Source organism: Crassostrea angulata, chromosome 3, assembly GCF_025612915.1.
Source record: "Crassostrea angulata isolate pt1a10 chromosome 3, ASM2561291v2, whole genome shotgun sequence".
Taxonomy (NCBI): domain Eukaryota; kingdom Metazoa; phylum Mollusca; class Bivalvia; order Ostreida; family Ostreidae; genus Magallana; species Magallana angulata.
This window is the reverse complement of record NC_069113.1, coordinates 30,264,855-30,280,551: the sequence shown is the minus strand read 5'-3', so window position 1 is coordinate 30,280,551 and position 15,697 is coordinate 30,264,855. Positions and strand designations below refer to the sequence as shown.

The 15,697-nt window shown below is 34.6% G+C and overlaps 4 protein-coding genes across 4 annotated transcripts in view; 1 reads left to right on the top strand and 3 right to left on the bottom strand.

The window, feature by feature from the left end:
• The window catches only part of LOC128175558 (fibrillin-1-like), a 54,384-nt gene that overhangs the window by 9,512 nt on the left and 29,175 nt on the right, over positions 1-15,697 (bottom strand). Inside the window, exons 45-49 of the mRNA XM_052841307.1 lie at positions 15,151-15,276; positions 745-870; positions 500-625; positions 184-336; positions 19-84 (exon numbers count right to left, since the gene is read on the bottom strand). Coding sequence (XP_052697267.1) covers positions 19-84; positions 184-336; positions 500-625; positions 745-870; positions 15,151-15,276 — 597 coding nt within the window. The remainder of the gene's footprint in view (positions 1-18; positions 85-183; positions 337-499; positions 626-744; positions 871-15,150; positions 15,277-15,697) is intronic.
• LOC128175557 (uncharacterized) lies at positions 1,016-2,940 on the bottom strand. The gene is made up of 2 exons (XM_052841306.1): positions 2,653-2,940; positions 1,016-2,380 (listed from the first exon to the last, which is right to left on the bottom strand). The coding sequence occupies exons 1-2, from the start codon at positions 2,852-2,854 to the stop codon at positions 2,250-2,252; spliced, it is 333 nt and encodes a 110-aa protein (XP_052697266.1). The 5' UTR covers positions 2,855-2,940; the 3' UTR covers positions 1,016-2,249.
• On the bottom strand, positions 3,581-8,620 carry LOC128175555 (adhesive plaque matrix protein-like). Its single transcript, XM_052841304.1, has 6 exons — positions 8,292-8,620; positions 7,926-8,003; positions 6,948-7,007; positions 6,414-6,497; positions 5,486-5,595; positions 3,581-4,556 (listed from the first exon to the last, which is right to left on the bottom strand). The coding sequence occupies exons 1-6, from the start codon at positions 8,458-8,460 to the stop codon at positions 3,702-3,704; spliced, it is 1,356 nt and encodes a 451-aa protein (XP_052697264.1). The 5' UTR covers positions 8,461-8,620; the 3' UTR covers positions 3,581-3,701.
• On the top strand, positions 9,158-14,162 carry LOC128175554 (uncharacterized). Its single transcript, XM_052841302.1, has 5 exons — positions 9,158-9,604; positions 10,839-11,210; positions 11,781-12,042; positions 12,174-12,286; positions 12,594-14,162. The coding sequence occupies exons 2-5, from the start codon at positions 10,901-10,903 to the stop codon at positions 14,096-14,098; spliced, it is 2,190 nt and encodes a 729-aa protein (XP_052697262.1). The 5' UTR covers positions 9,158-9,604; positions 10,839-10,900; the 3' UTR covers positions 14,099-14,162.

Here is a 15,697-nt window from a genome sequence, read left to right as displayed (position 1 = left end):
AATTCTAAATAACTTTACCCACAATTCCTCCTGAGGGATCTACCACTCTTCCGTAGCCATCAGGACACAGAGTCTTGAATTCAGCTATAATAAGAAAAAAAAACAATCCAATGAAGACTCTTTGTAGCAGCTGATTGTTTAGATCTATGTTCAATGGAGATATGAGTTATTATCTGGACTCACCCTCCTGCTGGGTGGGACAGACGGCACACTGCTGCTGACTGCCCCAGGCCTGGCCCTGTGTACAGCAGCAGTCAGCCTTGGTCATGTTGATGGGACGTGGAGATACACACCGACCACTTCTAAACCTGTTGAAACAGTTCCCCATCCGCACATCTGAAAACAGTAACATGTATAAATTTACGTAACTATATTATCATTTGCTAACCAAAATTAATCAATAATTTAATTTCAATTGAAAATACATGTAGTTACAAGTTGTGCCATGTATAGAGAACTAACTGATCTATGTTAAACTATAATACATTTCTGATCTTACCTATACATTTCTGTCCATCAGAGGTCAGTAACAGCCCAGGGGGACATTCACATCTGTAGCCTCCCTCCAGATTCCTGCACAAACCCCCAGCACAGATCCCCCTCACCGAGGTACACTCGTTGATATCTAAAGAGAAACCAACAAACCAACAATGCTTCAATAGGTACACATATTTCGATACTTATTTGGACATTTGTGTGTCTACTGCGCTGCCTCGTGAATGGGATTGGAATCATAGACCTTACCCATACAGGTGTCCCTGGCTCTGGTCAGTTCATAGCCCTCCTGACAGATACACTCGTAGGATCCCTCCCTATTCCTGCACACACCATTACCACAGATGTCCCTGAAAAGGGTACATTCATCAACATCTGAAATAAATGAGGCCATCTATTGATCCTCCACTATAGCAATTGTAAACAAAGATCATAGCAGGTAAAAGGTACACTTGGGTAACATATGTACATGTATTTACGCATTAATTGAGTCAAATGAAGTTCCCCATACCAAAAAAAAGTACATTACTGGCATACTTTTTGTCTAAAAATTTAGGTACAAAAAAAGCATAACTAAAGTATGCAAGTTTGGAACCATTTATTAGGCATGGTTCCAAATTTGCACATTCTAGGCATGCCAATTTTGTACTTATTCCCAAAATAAGTACAACATAGGCATGCTTTTTAAAAATTTATTTCTTTTAGAAAAAAATAAAGGCATATAAAAAGTACATAAAAAGCATGATGAAGGTATGTCTAACAAGTAAGCATGACTAATATGTGCCTAGCAATTACACACATATTGATGTACTATTATAGGCATACTTTAGGCACGTCTGTACACAAGACAATCTTATCATAGGCATACTTGATGTACTATTATAGGCATACTTTAGGCACGTCTGTACACAAGACAATCTTATCATAGGCATACTTGAGGTACTATTATAGGCATACTTTAGGCACGTCTGTACACAAGACAATCTTATCATAGGCATACTTGAGGTACTATTATAGGCATACTTTAGGCACATCTGTACAATTTCATTATAGGCATACATTTGGCACCAAATAGGTTCATTTTAGGCACAGTCAAAAGCATGCTTAAGGCATATCTTTACTTAAAGATGACAGCACAATTTAGGTATACTTAAAGTACATGTTAGGCACATTTTTATAAAAAGTAGGTATACTTTAGATACATATTAGGTACATTTTAGGTACACAAATAGACTTACTTTACATGCAGAAAAAGCACAAAATAGGTACACCAAGGCATTGAAAAAGGAACCTTTCTGATAAATTTACTGACATAAACATGTTTTAAACAACATATATATATATTAAATCAATTATAAATAATCTCTCTAACACATAAAAAGAGTAGCTACTATTTAGTATACTAGTACATGTATATTTCTTTTGTACTAAGAACAGTAAATAATGTACACAAAAGATTAACACAGGTGATACTAGCTACTATTACACATATATGTTACCTATGTACAGTGGTGATAGTAGCTACTATTATGTTATATACCGGTATGCATAAATAAGTTATTAATTTATCTATACTTTTAATAGATGAAATAAGCTACTATTCTGAATATGTAATTCATAATACAATGTTGAGTGGCCTCATGCCTCATACATAAATTATGGGGCCTTTGTTTCACTTTAGGTATTATCACAGATACACAAAATAATTGTCAATTAAATAACAGTTTTTCTTAACATCACACTGTGACACTCCCTCAGTCCTCAATGTCAGTCCGCAGGCTTTGGTTCAGTTTCTTCTTTTCAAAGGCTACCAGTCCAGTAATCTTTGACCTCATGGCTAGCTTCACACACGACTCGCTGTCTTTTCCTTTTATCACCACATAGTCTAAAAGTATTTTGATACTATGGTTTAGTAAGACCAAAGACACAAATTTATCAATAAGTAGTAGTTTGTACAAGAAATATATCAGTTTTCAAAACAAATTACAGTTTGCTTTAAAAAATGCCTAGAGCTTTATCACAGTTACATAAAATGATATAATTAGATTTAATGTTACAAAAATTATTGTAAGATAGACACTGCAAGGTCAGAGGAATTGTAAAGGGTGCCCAGAGGAAGAATATGCTAACCATGTTACTTTAAGATGAACACATTACCTATAATGGCCTTCACAATCTCCTTGTTGAGTCCTTCTTTTCCATTCACACCCATGACATTTCCCCGGTCAATCAATTCCTTATTGGTATAAAATACTGACATCAGATGCCGCGCCATTGCTGTCCCACTTGGCTTTTTGCTGGTTGATCTGATATCTCGAGGGTAGACGAACACTCCAGTGTGAGGCATCAGCTCCATCATCTAAATCAATACAATCAAAATTAAAACATGTCTTTAGAAGAAAAGCTTTATTCCAATCTATTGTATTAAAGTAAAACATTTAATATTTAAACTCACATTTTCATAATTTATTTTAATTTACAAAACAGTTTAAGCGGTCTAATCGATAAAGTTATATTACTTACACCGTGAATGCTTGCAATTTCTTTAGGAACAAGTCCTGCTCGTGGTCTACCATCAGACTGAGTTTTCCAGTTACCTTGAAAAATAAAAAATGAATTATAAACAAGTTATAAATAAATGGAAATATTTAAAAATTCAGATTAATTGCACAAAGCACTTTGGATAATACATACCATTTCCCCCATTAAGACTTTCAGATTTAAGCATTTCTAATTCCTCCTGGGTAGCTTTCAAAAGACTCCTGAGTTCCTTTACTTCTTCATCTTTCTTCTTCAGTGCAGCCATGCATTTCTGAAGCTCATCACTTTCTTTACAAGGTGTATCTGGCTGTTTTAAAAAAGAAATATAGGATATTTAGATGTATGAAAATGTAGTAGACACACTCCTTTATTATTTAATTACTGACATGCATAAAATTTAAGTTGTCAAGTGTCTTGTTTCAATTATCAATACCTCATCATTAGTTGTTGCATATGTTGTCTTCCCAAGAAAATCATTCAAAATTCTCTCTCCTTCTTCAATGTCATCTGTCATTCCAGGGATCTGTAAAGGAGTTAGAATTAATTAAAACATCATGAGTAAATCACATCATCAATTTCATGTTTTCCTGGAAGATGTATTCTCATTTAGAATATTAACCCTTGATATCTCTGATTGTATATCTAACACATTTTTAATAAATGGTCTATTTATAAGGCTGTTTGCAATTCAATACCTCTTTAATGCAAAAGGTGGCATTGAGAAGACTAGATGAGGTATTGGGAGTTGATCCCTGCTGGGTGGGGGTATGTGATGGGTCACCCTGGGTTTTACTGGAGTGGGATTTGGCTTTCTGGGTAGCTGGGGTATTTGTGGGTGCAGTCTTGGGATTGGAGCTGTTGCCTTTGGTGGCTGGAGGATTTGGTGTGGACCCATAAGTGGAAGCATGTTGAAATGCGGCTCCTTGGCTAGGAGGGAGGGGTTGGGAAGTGAATGTCTGAGCTGCCTGGGGATGAAATGTTGATCCTTGTGTGTCTGGGTGATGGTGTTTTTCTCCATGGGTGACACTGGGGTGGAATGGAACCAGCTGAGGGTCTGTAGGCTGGGTTGATGCTCCCTGGATGGGAAAGGAATAGGATGATGATCCCATGGTGACTTGGGGATGAACCATTGGTCCCTCGGTAGAATGGGGATAGGACTGGGACACCTGGCTAGTTGGTTGGTGGTATGGAGCCCCCTGGGAAGCTGGTAGGTGGCATGGAGCCTCCTGGGAAGATGGGGGATGGCATGGAGCCCCCTGGGAAGCTGGGTGGTGGTATGGAGCAACCTGGGATGAAGAGGGATAAATTGCTCCATATGTGACTTGGGGATGAAACATGCCTTGTTGGGTGACTTGGGTATATGATGGACCTCCCTGGTCGGCTTGGGGATAGGTTCCCTGGTTTGGTGAGGGATGGAATGTAGTTCCATGATTGATGTGGGGGTAAAATGTGGATGCCTGGGTGGATGGTGGATGATACTGACCTTCCTGAGTAGATGATGGCATACAAGCTCCAAGACTCTGCATAAAAGAAAAGTAATAATCAAAGTACTGAAGCACTGACGGGAGTTGATTTTATCGATTATCATTTATTTTAAAATCAGCGATATGTGATTTTGCATGGCAAGTAGTATCAGTAATCGAAATATTTCTGTGATATTGTATGGATCCAGGCAAGATTGAACTCTAGTTTTGATCAACCAAACGCTCGACTGTCTCCGTTTATCTACGACAAGCAAGAGAGACTTTCTGTTTTGTCGGATATTAACGGAGACAGCCGAGCGTCTGGTTGAACAAGACTATAGTACGTATGAATACATACGACTACAAAAAATATCTAAACTGTTTGTAACATTTAAAATCTTACTATTTTCATGGTATTAATAAATAGGTTTTCTTGAAAAACAATGCTTCAGAATACATTGCATCTGAATTTATTGATTATTTTCAGGAACTAAGTGTTGTCGGCAGTATTGTTTTGTGCTTAGGTCCAAACACTGTTTCACTTTCGGTTTGCCCGAGTAAGTGCATAGGAGAGTTGATTTAAATCAACTCCCAAAAATTAAGCCTTAACTACCCACCTCAGAAATATGCTACACAAAATTTAATTAGGAAACAGTATGTCCTGCAGAGGGTCACTTCAGAGCAACATTTTGATTATGAATTAACATTAAATAAGTGTTTTACTGCCTAGAGTATCTAAAATGCATTTCTAAATCTAAAATTTGTAAGCATACTAGCAGAATTTTATTCTATTCGTCTAATAATAAATATGAGCAAAAGCAAAATGTAAAATTAAATAGCCGCTAGCCTGAGAACAAAGGAATTAATTTTGATGGCCGAAATCATTTTCAATTGCATAAATTGATTCTGGCTTGTTTTTTCATATTTTATTCAACTTTTATCTAATAATCACAATTTATCTGTTTCTTTAAAGTTAACAAACATACCTGCTCTTTGAAAACATTCAAAGATTGTAGAAACTCTGCATTTTTTCTGAGGTTCTCGTCTCTCTTCTTCACACTGGCTTCCCTCTTCTTCTGTTGTTCTGCTTTGTTTTCTATGGAGAAAGATATTTCATTACCGGTACTTGAAAATACGTAACTATTTTGTCAAGATTGGTAGCTTATTATTCCACAAAACAAATATATTTGGCTTCTTATCCATGTTAATTGCAGAGATATTGATTGAAGCTTACTAAATTCAAAAATATATTCATTATTTGTCTTCTTCACAGGGGTATATAGTCATGATTTTTGTTAGATCATTAGGAGTGCATTACTAATTAAAGCATCATAAGCAATAAAAATAGAAAAACAAAATTTAGCCCAAAAGTGTGACCATGCTCCTTTAAAGGGACTTAAACATGATTTTAGATGAAAATTTTATTTTCAATTTTGTAAAATGGTTTACTTGTGTATTTTGAATGATTCACCAAAATTTGAATGTTAGAAATTATATAACAACCAAGATAAATTGCTATGTAAACAAAGCTCGGGTCTTATATTTGTTTACAAATAATGTAAAGATATTATCATTTCTTTGACAAAACTTATGGCAAAGAATGTAAACTGATTTAATGTGTTCATAAATAATTTTATCAACAATAAAAAGCAATATTAGATTGAAACTTGTACTTTTATAACACATATGTTAACAATAACAGGACTCGAGCTTTGCTTAAAAACAAAGAATTCTAACCATGGTAACTCACTTGTTACTTGATATTTGACTTTCAACTTTTGACAAAGCTATCAAAATATCCATATTGACAATTCTAAATTGAAATAATTGTGTGCGAAAAATTTGAGCTCAAATCGTGTCCAAGTTCCTTTAACATGACAATGCAGAGTAAGTAATACAGTAACAGGTATAAACCTTTGTTGTCAGATGTCTTTGATTTCTTTTGATGGTCATCCTTTTTTACTTGGCTCTTTCTTCCTCTTTTGGCAACAGGTTTGTCTAAAAAACAAATAAAATGCTTTTACGAATTCCAATGATGCATTGTATGTTTGAAGTCATTTACATGCCATTTCAATACTTGTCTTTTGTATAAATCATCTCAAAGTAATTACTTTCTAAAACATGTTATTTAAAAGAACGTGTATGTTTCTTACATACCCAAAAATTCTTGGGAAATTTTTCAAAATAACTTGACAAATGTCTCTTTTTTATCCCCAATTTTTTTTTTCAATATTTTGTTTTTGTTTCACAGTTAGGCTAAAACACAGATGTATTACTCAACCACATCAATTATTTACTAGACTAAACCAGTCTATTTATTGATAAACTTGAAAAGCTGAAAGACCCTCTCATTTTGAAAAAAAAAATTCTTTCCTTAAAAAAAAAAGTGCATGTCAATATCCTAGTATTATGAGCATGAGCACTGAGATATCAAAACTGGTATCTTACCGATGGGAACTGCAACATTGTTATTCAGATCTTGGACATTCACGTCTTCCACACTTTTTTCTGGAAAGAAAAATATAAAACACTTTTAAATTGTTACACAAAAGGACTTGCTGATCCTTAGCATTTATAATGTTCTTTTTATTGTAGTAGTGTCAATTGATTGTGAAAAAAGTTGTATATTATTACATGATGGGTTTTGTACTATCTGACTACAAAAATATATTGGATTTATCAATCTCATGGACAGTGATGCGAAGCCGATAGAACTTATCCTATCTTTTGTGTTCTCTCTCTTTCCCCCGCAGAGGTTTGACTTTGAACAAATATCGACCCTTCTCCAGAAACAACAAAGTGACGTTAGGGAAACTAAGTACTCCAATTAGTTTAAGAACATACAGAACCCATTTTTTGTATAAAATATTATGAAGTGTCATGGTAAGTAACGAAGCATCGTCCATATTTGCCAAATGTAAAATCGTCCAGCCAAACAAAAAATTTTATCTGGCAGTTATGTGCCATGATTAAAACCACTATCATGAAAGTGTGACATTTTCAACTAAGGGAAAACAAATGTTTACAGTAACAAGTGTAAATAATTAAATGTTCCCAAGCCCTCGTTAATCCATCATTAATAATTGTCTGACAAAATAATAAATTGTTTAATGCTGCTGGCACAATTTAGGTTAAGAAAATGAAGCAATTGTTGTTGAGTTTGATTTGTATATACTTTTTTAGGTATCCATACAGCAAACTGAGTTGATTTGTTTCATCTTTTATATCAGTATTCTTTTTTCTTTACACTTGTATAATAAACATACCTCATTTTAAGGGGGGTGGTGGACAAAAAAAAAATTGAGAGATGTACAGTCTGTACTGTACAAGTTAAAATGGTAAAAATATCAAGGACATTTGGAAGGTAATAGGTCAACCTAGGTACATGTATTTCACTTAATAAGTGATTTTAAGATGCATAATTACCCTTCTGTTTTTCATTTTTCTCTGCAATGTATTCCTCTGCCATTTTCTCCAATGCTTTCTTTCCCTCTGTTGATGATTCTAAATCATGATAAGAGAAAACAGATTAATTTATATTTAAATTCATAAAATGATAATAACAATAATATTAACAGTTCAATTTAAAAATTTTGGCGCATAGGGCACACAAGACTTCAATAGTAAGAGAAAAATATAACTATGTATTTCTACTATAGGTTGGGTGCACATGCATTTAGAACTGCACTTCAATTTGAAATAAACAACAAAGAATTCATTTATAAAAGGCCTATAACAAAATAATTCGTTTTTTAACTAAAAAACTTATATGCATGCCTTAATATCACAAACCTTTGATCATCAAAATCCGTGCACTATGGATTCCTGGAAAGCCATGGCAGCTAGCTTTCACCGTTTCACCCACGTTGTAGCCGCTAAAATCTTTCCTCGGTTCTTTAATTCGAGTCAGACTGATGGTGCTTACTTTCTCTTCGTCTATCCATTCCACAAGAGCGTGCATCTTGTTTGTAAATACGGGTAAATTATTCCTTATTCCCTTCGACCTTTTGGCCTTTCACCTACGGTCTTGCTTAAATTTTTCAAACTGGTCATCGTGACCAATGAAAATGCTTCGTTTTCCCGCAAAGACTTTTGACCAATCAGCGAGGAGAATGCTTCAACATCGGAAATTAATAGACTATTGAAATATAGCTTAATTGAACTTATAAGATAACCAGTTGATAATAATTTGTCGTTTTTATATATGATAACATTTATTAAACTGTCATCACTTCGCTGATCGATAGTTAAACATTTATGATGAAACTTCGGCAATACGGAAAATGCCGATCTGTTTTCTTCCGGTTACAACATCCGGTAAAATCGAAGAAGAAGGCGCCATTATTGAATGTAGAAACATGAATCCCCAAAAACGCGGTCGATATAAAGTTTATCTCGCTGATAAATCTGTCCCAGTTCCGAAAGTTTCGCTTTGGCGAATGACGAAAGAAGAAAATACATATGATGAACGCAATGATGCCTCCTGTGTGCCCCAAGAGACCGTGTCCGACGATGCTCCAGTGAAATTCATAGATTCGTTTCACCAGCAAGCATTTCTCGACAACCAGGTTTGTTTAATTTAATGTAACTATTTGATTATTTCTATTTAAACATGACCATAATTGTATAATAAATAGAGTATTAATGATACGGATCGCAACAGGTGTGACATTCTCTCTTGAAAATTGAGATGTAAATCCAAATGAGATCCAGCTCAGGGGCGTGGGTGCAGTCAGCCCTATATTCTTATCACAAAAATTCCCATCTACACATGAATACAAAAAAGCAAATTTGTGTTTTTTTAATATAACCATGCCGTAAATTAAATGTTGTATTGATATAGAATAAGAGGCAGGTTGATTTCATAATAATCTCAATATTTTGTGCATATGCATAAATGTAATGTTGGTTTTGAGAAAAGTCTTATTTTCCATTTTTTAGAATAAATATTGTATATTTACAGGATGTACCTAACATTTCTGATGTTGAAGAAGAGCAAGGAGAATTTGCAAGCAAGGATGAATATTGGAGGATTGAAGATGAAGACTTTGAGCAAGATGAAGATGGTTGTGATAGTGATCAGACCAGTGTCCCTTCCAATGCAGGTATAAAACAATTTTAAAAAAACCCAGTAAGTTATTGATTTTTTCATGGAGGCATTTTTTAATTTGCAAGTTTGATGTCCATTAAAAAAGTTTCAATGTCTCATTTTATTTGTCATATTTAATTAAGAATTAAAGAGCAATTTAAGAAGTTCACCAGGATATGAAGTTATCTGGTCACGTGGTCCAATCCAGTGAAGCCCAAAAGGGCTTCTCAGTAGATTTGATCACTTACCAACCACCTTCATTTCCCGGTGAACTTTTTGAGCATTGCTGTTTATTACTTATATTTATGTTTGAAAAAGTCAAATCATTAAGAACTGTTAAAATGACCTAGATTTTATGTTTACAATAATCAAAGGGACAAGCAATAAGCATGTGCTATGATCATTGTGACGTCATGAAAAAGTTAATCCATAATTGAATGTGTTCGCAATTCTATATGTTCATATAAGGGAATATATTTGCAAATGTAAATATTTTGTTATAAACCTGATTTTTCCATTCAGCACTCAGTATATTAATATCAAAATCATAGAACGATCAAGACTTGTTGATATGTTAAATAATTCCTAATCTCTGTATTTTGCTTATGACTAGACAACCAACTCTAAAATTTTGATTGACATTAGAGAATGCCAAGTGAAACATTGTTAATGGAGAAGATAAATCTTGGTCCATTTTGTGACCAGATTTTTTTTCCAAATCAATTTTTATATATTGATTCAAATTATCTTGAGGTCGATCAAAATATTATGCTGACTTTGGATTAAAAAACTGGACAACCAATGAAGTAGTTTACAGTTAACTTATGAATAACTCAAAGGTTAATCAGTCAATATAAGCTATACTCAATCATATTTACATTTGCAAATTTATATGCTTCTTTATGTGAACCTATAGGATAGTGAATACATTAAATTCTGTGTGTACTGTTTTATGATGTCACAATGATCATAGCATGTGCTCATTGCTTGTGGGTAGGATTATTGTGATCAGAACATAACATCTTGGTAATTTTAAAAATTCTGAATTGTCTTTTTCAAATGTAACTATAAGTAATCACCTGGATACGAACTTGGTTTGTGCGTGATTAAATCTTCTGAGAAGCCATTCAGGCTTCAAGGATTTGATCACCTGACCCACCAAGTTCATATCCTTGTGACATTTTAAGTTGTTCATTTCTTAAAATATTCTGAAAAGTGTATATTAAAATAAAAAATTCATCTCATTTCAGGAAATACGTCGGAAGCTGATCAGCCTCTATACAGTGGAGCTACTATAACCCTGGCCACAAGCATGATTCTGCTGATTTCGTATGCAATGCGACACTCTTTGACCGGGGAAGCCATAGCTGATCTACTGGTCCTGATAGACCTGCATTGCCTCACACCAAATCTGTGCCAGCGGAACATGAAAACCTTCATGGACTTCTTTAGGAACTGTAAATCACCTTTACAGTTCCATTACTATTGTGAGAACTGTTTTCTGTACCATGGAGAAGAAAAGGTGGATATGTGCCCAAGTTGCAGTACCAGATCTAAGAAGAACACAACATCGTACTTCCTGGTCATACCTATTGTATCCCAGTTATCTTCACTTTTTGCAGGTACATTTTTAGGGGATTTTTTTTGTTACTTACAAACTTGGTTCCAATCAAAAGATTTGGAATCTAAACAAAATTAGAATAAATTGAATTATGTTTAAAGCATTTTATGCAAGAAACTAATATCTTTTCTTTAATAGCAGCATCTTAAATAAGTGTTGTCATGATGGTTGATTTTTATACGACCTGTTGGAAATGTTGTCAATTTGCCACAATCCATTTGAGAGATTTATCATGTACTTGATTAATGATTGCAAATATTGAAAACAGTTTTTTAAACTCGAAAAAATATGTAAATCTTTAAATTATGGCTTACCTATTATTATCATTAGGAAGTAAAAATAGCACTAAAACCATTGAAAAAAAGTTACTGCCCTATTTTAATAAATTTAATACAAATTATTACTAAGCTGATTATTGATCGATATTAATTAAGTGTTCTGCTAATTACCTGTTATGAATTAATTGACTAATTTTTAACTGAATCAACATTATCTAAAATGGTTTGTCTTTGTGAAAGTTGTTTAATTTTTGTATGCCAATTAACACATTTTTTATCTACATTTAAATTAGATGAAGAACTGGTGAGACAAATCAGAGAGTACAAAGCTTCTGCACGCACTGATGACAACGTGATCCATGATATCTGTGATGGAAAGCTGTACAAAGAGAGGTTCAGAAAGGATGGGTATTTTCATGGGACAACTGATGCTCAACTTGGAGAACTTCACATCTCATTGCAGATGAACACAGATGGAGTGTCCTTATTCCGTTCTTCCAATTTTTGCATTTGGCCAATCTATTTCGTCATCAATGAACTTCCGCCACATCAGAGGTATGCAATAATATTCAGTCAAGTTTTTATTGAAAATTTGTAACGATAGTCAAAGTATTTTGTCCATGTTTATGGTATGATTACCATTATTGTGTTATTAAGGCTTTAATTATTATTTTATAAAATTGCAGGTTTTCCAGAAAGAATCGTATTTTTGGAGGATTATGGTTTGGCTACAGTAAACCAGACTTCTGCACATTCCTACGGCCTTTTGCACAAAGTCTTCATGACCTTTACCAGTCAGGTAAAATTACTATTCAACTTAAAATCTCATCTACCCATTTCACTTCATATAATATCACAAGGTGTATGCTTTTTATTAACTACTGTTTTGTCTCAAACCATTATAAATGGTTTGTAAATAAAATTAAATGTAGTCATATTTCAATAAAAACAGCTGTTAGATATTAGAAACTGATAAAACTGTAAAAAACAAAAAAACAAAATATCCACATAAAGAAAGCATTTTGAAGAATGTTTTCCATCATGATAATCATTATATTCTTTTTTAGTTTATTTATGTTAATTTAACTTTGTTTTTACTATTAAAGGATTGCAAATGGAGAATTTGACAGTAAGGGGCCTTATGCTGAATGGAACATTTGACTCTCCAGCCCGGTGCCTTTTCCAAAACATGACACAGTTTAATGGATTTTATGGCTGTCCTTATTGCCATGCTCCAGGAAGGACTGTGCAGACAAGTGAGAGAGGCCACACCCTTGTGTATCCGTTCAACATGGACTCTACAACAGGGTATCATGATCTGCGAACCCATGATTCCTTCACCAGGAACGGAGAACAGGCACAACAAAACAAAGCAAATGGAGGAACACAGACCATACTCGGTGTGAAAGGACTAACATGGTTTTCCTACCTCCCAAACTTTGATATCGTTCGAGGAGTAGGAGTTGATTATATGCATTGTGTCCTTCTTGGAGTCGTCAAGATGCTGCTGAATTTATGGTTTGACAAGTCGCACAGGAACAGCATTTTCAGCATCTCCTCAAAAATTCAGGAAGTGGACCAACGCCTTCTTAACATCAAACCACCGAGTTTTATCACTAGACTGCCAAGATCTCTTACTGATGTTTCCCATTATAAGGCTGCTGAATTCAAGAACTTTCTCCTGTATTATGGACTGCCTTGCCTTTATGGAATTTTACCAGCAGAACAGTACCACCATTTCTCCCTCCTTGTGTTTTCCACATACATCCTTCTACAGGAGAAGATATCAGCAACCAACATCCTCCACTGTAGGCAGATGGTAATGGAATTTGTGCTTAACATTCCTGTTCTTTATGGAGAACGATATTCAACATCCAATACACATCTTCTGCTCCATTTGACAGACAAAGTGATGGACCTTGGACCATTATGGGCCAGCTCATGCTTCTATTTTGAAGACTTTAATGGACAGCTACGACATCTTTTCCATGGCACCCAGCATATCGAAACACAGATTGCGTTTGCTGTTGGTGTCCATCAAAGTCTTCCAAAACTGGCCAAGTCTCTAAAGCATGGAACAAGTGAGAAGGATCTGTATGTGAAAATGATGGAGAAAAAACCTCAGAGGACTAGTGAATGTATTGGAGATGGATTCTGTGTAGTTGGTGCATATAACAACAGGACATTTGCTCCAGATGAAGAAGCCGCAATTTGTGAAACACTTGGAGATTTCAATTCAGCACTTTTCTTTAAACGTCTGTCCATAGGACATCAGATTGTGCATAGTACGGAATACAAATCCACGCAAAGAAGAAACAATGCCATTGTTAAATACAAGGACAATTTTGGTGAAGTGAAAACTTTTGTTAAAGTGAATGTAAATGAAGAGACATGTGTTCTAGCGCTCATCCACCCAATGGAAAGATCCACAGTTACAATCCCTAACTGCCAAAGAGCTGCGAATAGCCACTCCATACCATTGAGGCCACCATCAAGAAGATATATTGTAGCTGTGCCAGTGAAGGACATTTGCGAAGTATGTGTATGTGTTTTGTTGAGCGATGAACTTTGTTTTGTTTCGGCAACACCAAACAGAATTGAGAAGGAGTGAGGAACTGTAGACTTAGCCAGAACAGTTTGACTTTCTAGTGAACTGACTGCATTTCTTAAAAATATTAAATATGTACTCTTAAATAAAACATGCTGTGTAACGGTAATTGTAATAAATAAAATGTTATTATTGCCTCTGAGAGCACTGAATCTATCATTTTCATTTTTGGCATTAATATGTCTGATTTGACTGTCTTTCAAATTTATAAAGCAAGTAATATGTATGATAGATTTGTGTGCAAAGGTGGCATATTACATGATGACTGTATATTGCATTTTGTTTTATTTTTACTACATGTACTACAAGTCAAAATTGTTATGTGCAGGAGTAGTATTCAAATGAAAGTGTATGAAACGAAATACTTAAAAAAGTTAAATGAAAAAATAAATACATGCATAAAATCTCACTAGAACCTACAATGAAATGTAGACAAATGAGATTGGAAATGTTATTCAGCAAATTCTTTAAAAAAATCATTAAAAAAAAATAAAAATAAGACTAAGTCTCCAAAAAGGCACACTTTAGGTACACCAGCTTTAGTTAAAAATTACTAAGTCTAAACTAGATACATTTTAGGCACACTGAAAATTTTCTAAGTCCAACAGGAAAAATACTTAAAACAGTTAAAATTTTCTAAGTTCCAATTAGGCACATGTTAGGTACCTATAAAAATATCTAAGTTAATAATAGGCACATTTCAGGCACACTGCAAAAAGACAAAGTCCAGCATAGGTATCTTATAGGTACACTGCAAAAAGTTTAAGTCCAGCATAGGCATTTTATAGGTACACCATGAAAAAGATAAGTCCAGTATAGGCACATAGTAGGTACATTGAAAAAATATTAAGTTCATTTTTGATACTTTTGAGGTATGCCTATTTTGTACCTATTTTAATAGGTACATATGAAGTACTCTTTAGGCACAGATAAAGTATGCCTATATGTACTTTTTTTTGGTATGGGCGATCACCTTAAATAAAAAGATACAGATAAATAGGAACAAGCATGCTAGTGTTTACATGTCCTATGAAGAGTGCATACAGAGGACTGACCTTGACACGAGCGTCCGTCCTTGGAGATCATGTAGCCACTCTGACACTGACATGTGAAGTTCCCGTCCGTGTTGATACAGCGGCCATTCTGACAGAGACCCACCTCCGTCAGACATTCATTGATGTCTATAAAACAAATCAAATTTAAGCGGCATTGGCTAAAGTGCATACATACACTCAAACACGTTAATTTCCAAGAAAGTCTTCATTAAAATCTCCCTTGCTCTGGTCAACATTATATAAATAGTGCCTGTTTGGGAGGGTAACTGTTGAAAATGACACCCCGAGAAAACGATTGTCAACCGACGCGAAGCGGAGGTTGACAATGGTTTTCAAGGGGTGTCAATTTCAACAGTTACCCTCCCAAACAGGCACTATTTATTTTATTATACTGAATGTCTTACTTTTAACGAAAATTTTACTGCTTTTATATAGAAATGAAGTTAATTCTACGGCAAACCGTACGCGCATAATTTACGCGCATTATTTACGCGCATGTAACAATTCGTTTTGTTATACTTTCATGTTAAATACTGAAATCTGATTG